The following is a 6,000-nucleotide window of genomic DNA, read 5'->3' as shown; positions in this document are numbered from 1 at the left end:
GGAGGCCTGAGCAAGAGAGGCCACCACAGGCCCCACCAGGGAGCCATTCCCTGCTGTGACCTCATCAAGGGCCAATGGGAGGGATGTCAGCCAGAAGGGCTATAAGGTCCTGGCTGAGGCCGGGCGCCTGTCCACAGCACAGGGAGTTCTAGGTGGCGACCTGAGGGGCTCACATAGTGTGTTCGGTGGTTTAGTGGTTTGGTGTTCGGCTAGTGGGCTCGGGTTGGCTTTTTGATTTTGGGCTTTTTGTTTTGCTTTGTTAGTTGTTAGTTTCCATTCTTTGCTTTGTTTGTTGTCTTTGTTTTTAGCTAGCATCCTCAGTTGGCGTGGCGGCTCGGGATGTCTAGAGAGGATAGTCAGAGTAGTGCGGTGCGGAGCGTGTGGCGGGGCCTCTCCGCCAGCTCCTCCCTGGAGGATGCCCTCACAGGTCGATATGAGGCCCTGAGGGACATCGCGCGGGGCAGCTTTGCCAAGGTCATCTTGGCCCGACACATCCTGACGGGGACCAAGGTGGCTGTGAAAGTCCTACAGAAGGTGAATGGGGACTGCCTGCCCTTTGTGGTGTCTGAGCTGGACATCCTGAGGGGTGTGGAGCACCCCCACGTGGTGCGGCTGCTGGAAATCATCGACACCCCCGGCACCACGTATGTGGTGATGGAGCACATGGCCGGGGGCCCGCTGGCGCGGCACATCCCAGAGGCCGTGGGCCTGTGTGAGGAGGAGGCCCGCGGGGTGTTCAGGCAGGTGGCCAGCGCACTGGGCTACTGCCACGGGCAGGGCATCGCACACCGGGACCTGAAGGCGGACAATGTGCTGCTGGATGGCGCAGGTGGTGCTAAGCTCTGCGACTTCGGCCTGGCCTGCCGGTTCTCGGCTGGGGAGAAGCTGGGCGTGCTCTGCGGCACCATGGCCTACTGGGCCCCGGAGTTGTTCCAGGGCACAGAGTACGATGGGCCCGCGGTGGATGTCTGGAGCATGGGTGTCCTCCTCTTCCTCATGCTTACGGGCTGCCTCCCTTTCACTGGGGCCAGCTTCCTGCAGGCCAAGGAGCAGGTGCTGCAGGCCAGGTACGACCTCCCATCCCGCCTCTCGGCCGAGGTGCAGAACCTGGTGGCTGGAATGCTGACCGTGGAGTCCACGCACAGGCCCACGCTCCAGCAGCTCCTGGGGCACCTGTGGCTGAGCCAGGGGGAGCAGCGCACACCCAGTCCTTCTGCTGAGCTGCTGCCCAGGCGCCCAGACACCTCCATCTTGTTGGCCATGCTGGACCTGGGTTACGGGCTACAGGAGACCTGGGTGTCGGTGTCGACGCGCCGGTTCAACGAGGCCATGGGCACCTACCTCCTGCTGCACCACCAGAAAACCCAGGGGGCAGACTGTAAGGTGCGGGTGAAGCCTGGGCGGCCGCAGGTGGGGCCTTGCCCATCCCCCTCCAACCCCTCCAGCTTGACTCTGGACCCGAGGAGGAGTGCCAGAGGGCCTGCCCTTCGCTCCTGGCCCCTCTGGGTCCACCAGCAGCTGCTGCCTGAGGAGCACAAGCCATGGGGACAGAGGGGCAGCCCCAGAGCCAGCCTGCCCAACATTCCCCTGTGCCACGTGCGAGCCAGCACCCCCACTGTGGTCCCTGTGTCCCCTCTGCCCTGCTGCTGTCTGAGCAAGTCCTCCCAGGCCCTGGCATCAGATCCAAGCTCCAATTTCACCGAGCAATACCTTGCTGCCACCAGGACCCCTGGCCGGCCCAGAGACACTGCCAGGGGCTGGAGGGGAGTGATCTGGCAGGTGGCCGCTTGTCTGGCCAGGCTGTGCTGCTGCATACAGGCCCCCAGGACAGGCCCGGGTGGCCCAAATGGAGTGGTTCCAGAGCCAGGAGGGCGCACGCCACCACCTGCACTGACAGGTCCTGCAACTCCACACCATGGCGGGCAGGCTCACAGAAGAATCTTCAGGAACAGGGTGCGGGTGCCCTGGCCAATGCCGACCCACAGCTGAGAGACTGCAGAGCCACGTAGGTAGGGCGGTGCCCCCTTTGGTTTCACCTGTGCCACCATGGGCATCCTTGCCAAAGAACCGATCTGCGAGGGTCAGGTGTGCCTGAACGCCATGGGGGTGGGTGACTGGCTCCTTGGCTTATCTGTGTCCTCGGACAGAGGACCCAGGAATCACCAGGGCCAGCTGCTGGAGGGAGAAGCGAAACCTGCTGTGGCCACCACCTCGGATCCCAGGCAGGACATCGGAGGACACCTGTACCCAGACAGCACACCAGGACTCTTCCTGGGACTCCCGCCCCTGCCCTGCTCTTCGCTGCTCTTTCTGGGCTAGAGACGCTTCCCAGGCAGTCCTCCATCCATCCCCGCTTCTCACCTGTCTGGTAATACGCTTGGTGCTCCACCGGTGATCAGCACCTTTGCGTTCCTTACCCGCTTCCTCTCAGCTTTGGAGGAGTGCGCAGTGGTGCTGGCAGGAACGGGTAAGAGGAGCAACTGCCCTGCCCTCCGCGGGTTCCCCAGCGGAGGAACACGTGACCACACGTGACCCAGAGTGTTCCAGTGGTGCGGGAGTCTGAGCCATATGGGGGCCGAAAGGCAGACCTCATGTGTGCCCTGACACTCCTGTGCTGGTTGCCCTTTTCAGAAGGGAATCATGGGCAGGAGGAACCATCAGCCTGTGTTGATCCCATGGAGACATCCAGAGTAGCGCCAGGAGCCCCATGTCAGGGACCATGTTGGGAGTGGGGGGACAGTGTGGAGTGGTGGGTGCCCCCCCCAGGGTGGCCCGGGGCTGCTGTGTGCTCCATTGTCTATAAGTATCCTGCAAGGAGTTTGGCTTTATCTATCCTAAAACAGCTGCCCGGGACCGTCCCACTGAGCATCCCGACACAGGGATGGGCCCTTCAGCCAGCCTCCCTGGGGTTCCAAGGGGTGCTGAGCAGCGGGTCAGACATCCTGGGTGGGCCAGGGGCGTGGCAGGGGGTGCCTGGGCAGGGGAAGACGTAAGGCCAGAGACACACCAGCCTGGAGGAGTTGGGGCGCCAGGGAGGAGCTGTCTTCCTGATTATTTTGCTGCCTTCTTAAACCCAGGTTTTCCATTTTATTCAGTGAATGTCTTGTTTTTTTAAAATATTCAGGGGTCTGTTTTTGGTTTCTGTTGAGCCCCATGAATGTCTAGAGTTCTGTGAATGGCAGACCTTAGCTCTGGTGGTGTCTGCCCTTCTCTCCCTTACTGGTCCAAAGTCTGTCTTAGGGAAAGATCTCTTTGTGTTCTTCTGAAGTGCAGGGATCTGCTGGGGAACCAGGGGGTGAACTTGAGTTGCAGAGATGGTTAAAGGTGCACAGTGGGCTGTGCATTGGAGAGAGGAGGAGGAAGTCCCAGAACCGTCCCTGAGAGAGGAGACCTACTGCAGGCTAGACTGTGAGCAGCAGAGGCCAGGGTGGAGGGAGTGGAGCAGGAGGGGCAGGGAGGGAGGAAAGGGGAGGGAGGAGGGAAAGAGGGAGAGAGGAGGAAGGGGAGGAAGGAGGGGAGGGAGGGAAGAGTATGGGGAGGAGGGAAGAGAGAGGAGGTTTGAGGAGGAGGGAGGCATCTGCAAGCATTGTTTTGTGTCATGTCCTCAGTCTGCTTATGTCACTGTCCTTCTCACATGACATCTGGTACGTGTGTGTGTGTGTGTGTGTGTGTGTGTGTGTGTAATTTTATCTGGGCATTTTTCCTTCCAGGAAAATCTAGGGTAGCACTTTTAAGCCAAATATATTCTTGCAGTGCATGCAGAAAGAGCCGAGTGTCTGCAGGACGACACTGTGCCCCAAGCCCAGTTCATCCCACCCCTGGGGACAGCCGGGCTCCTCACATCCTCTTCTTGCCAAGGCACCACCTACTCCTGCATAAAGGATGGAAATACACCCTGATCCCTGGTCCTTCAGTCTCCTGCTCAGAACTTCGGGATGCAGACAGTTGTAGGGAGAGTCCCACCTGGATTCTGTCTGCTCAGGTGAAACTTCAGAGGTGAGCAGTAGGTTGAATTTGACTGGTGTCACCTGACTTTGACTTATCTAATGTAATGGAGCCAAAAATACGTGGACACCTAGGTAGGAGCATCTGAGTGTTTGGGGGAGTGATGGCGGTTGGGCCTAGATGTCCCCAGCTTGAGCTCCCTGATATTCTTGGGTCTGCAGGGTTTCACCCGTTAGGCTTCAGGCACCTGCACAGCGAGGCTGCCTGAGTGTGGGAAGGCAGTGCTTCTGCCAGGGTGTTCTTGGAGTCTGCACAGCTCCCTCCCCAGCGTGTGGACTGCGAGAAGAACCACGGAGGCTGGAACTGAGGGTTTCCACTTTCCTTACGTGCATGGGTTTCCTCCCCTGCAGAGAGTCCCTGAACTAGGGCAGAAACTTTTCCCTATGCATTAATTTAGCCGACCTTTTCTCCTGTAGAAATTTCATGATGTGTAACAAGAAGCGAGCTCCGACCTCAGACGTGGACTTCTGACTGCTTTGTTAAACTGTCCATTGCGCCTCAGTCCGCCTCTTGCTCCTCTCCTGGGGAGGGTGTGTGCCCTCATGTCTCATCTCACCTTTCAGAGTCGCCCTGATGATCAGAGTTCTCCTCACACTGGGTCTGGGCAGGCTTGGAGGCTCCCGCTGGCCTGCCTGGGCGTCTTCATGGTGGAGGCCTGCAGGCAGGAAGTGCTTCCCACGGGTTGGGCCTGGCCCTGTGGCTCCGCAGGCCGCTGTGCAGGCCGCCCTTGGTGTGACGCCCTGAGCCTGCAGCATTTCCTCACACCGCCCACGGCAGCTCTGGGGGTGCCCACAGCACAGCACAGATTTCCAAGCCTTGGTCCCTCCACTCTGCCACTGTGACGCTGGTTGCGGGACACTACCAACCTGATCTGAAGGCTCCGTTTGGCATCTGAGCCCTGTGGCCACCAGGTGGGAGTGTTGGACTGCAAAGAATCTCTGGAGCAAACCCTAGGACGACTGAGCAGGCCACCTCTGGAGCTCTTCAGAGCCCAACAAAGCAGCTCTGTGGAAGCACCTCAGAGGTCTCGGTCTCATGATGCCAGAGGACAGAGCCTGTTCATAGCTCTTCAGTGCCTGCTGGGGCCGTTGATGAGAGCATGGCTGTGTCTGCTCCACCTTTGCTAATGGGACCGTGTTCTACCCACAAGGGGGCAGGCAGAGCCCCCACAGGGTACGCCCTGCGTAGGCTGCCGGGCAGGCCTTTCTCAGGAGGCGACATTCATGTGAAGCTCTACAGGCAGAAATTTGGGGTAAGAGCATTCTAGGCAGGGAAGTAGGAAGTGCAAAGGCCCTGCGGTGGAAATACTCCAGTGCTTGGTGAATAGTGAAATATTTGGTAGAAGATGAGATCAGAGTGGTCACAGGTGACGATATCACTCAGGGTCACAGAGGTCATGGTAGAATGTTTACATTTACTCTGAATGACTTGAGAAACCATTAAAAGTTTCAAGGAGAGAAGTGATGTGGCATGACCTACACTGTGAGGGTCTTCGTGGCACCATGCTGGGGACAGAAGGGGCGTGGTGGAAGCAGAGACACCAGCCATGAGGTCGCCACACCTTTAAACTCAAGGTAAGGGGGAGCACACCCTCATGATGGATGGCAGTGGGGGTGAGACACAGCCCCAGGGCTTCCAGGACAGGTGAACGGGGCTGCTGAGATGGTAGCAGGGGCGCCCAGCGAGTCTGACTCGAGTGCACCTCTGGAGGCAGAAGCCACCGAACTTGCTGTGCAGCGTAAAGTGACGGAGGGCCAGGGAGGGCTCCACTGTTTGGCCTGAGCCACCAGGAACCTGGAGCTCCTCACGGTGAGCTTGTGCTGGGAACTGCATCCTGAGCCCAGGGCGGTGAGGTTGCTGCGTCAGCGTGGTGAGAAACCCAGGGGTCAGGGCTGGCCCTGGCGCACGGTGACCTTCCGAACTTGGGCAGAGCAGCAGGAGTCCCGCGAGGGCGCCCGAAGGCCGAGTGAAGGAGCGTTTTAGGGAGAGGGGAGA

General features: G+C 59.4%; 1 protein-coding gene across 1 annotated transcript; it reads left to right on the top strand.

Moving 5' to 3' along the window:
• The first annotated feature begins 339 nt into the window (after nucleotides 1-339).
• On the top strand, nucleotides 340-1,989 carry LOC124994812 (sperm motility kinase 2B-like). The gene has a single exon (XM_047567067.1). It carries the CDS (start codon nucleotides 340-342, stop codon nucleotides 1,987-1,989), a length of 1,650 nt encoding a protein of 549 aa, XP_047423023.1.
• The last annotated feature ends 4,011 nt before the right edge of the window (nucleotides 1,990-6,000 follow it).

The sequence above is a fragment of the Sciurus carolinensis genome, chromosome 10 (assembly GCF_902686445.1).
Source record: "Sciurus carolinensis chromosome 10, mSciCar1.2, whole genome shotgun sequence".
NCBI classification, from domain to species: domain Eukaryota; kingdom Metazoa; phylum Chordata; class Mammalia; order Rodentia; family Sciuridae; genus Sciurus; species Sciurus carolinensis.
The sequence above is the reverse complement of the archived record's forward strand: the minus strand, read 5'-3'. Positions and strand labels throughout refer to the sequence as shown.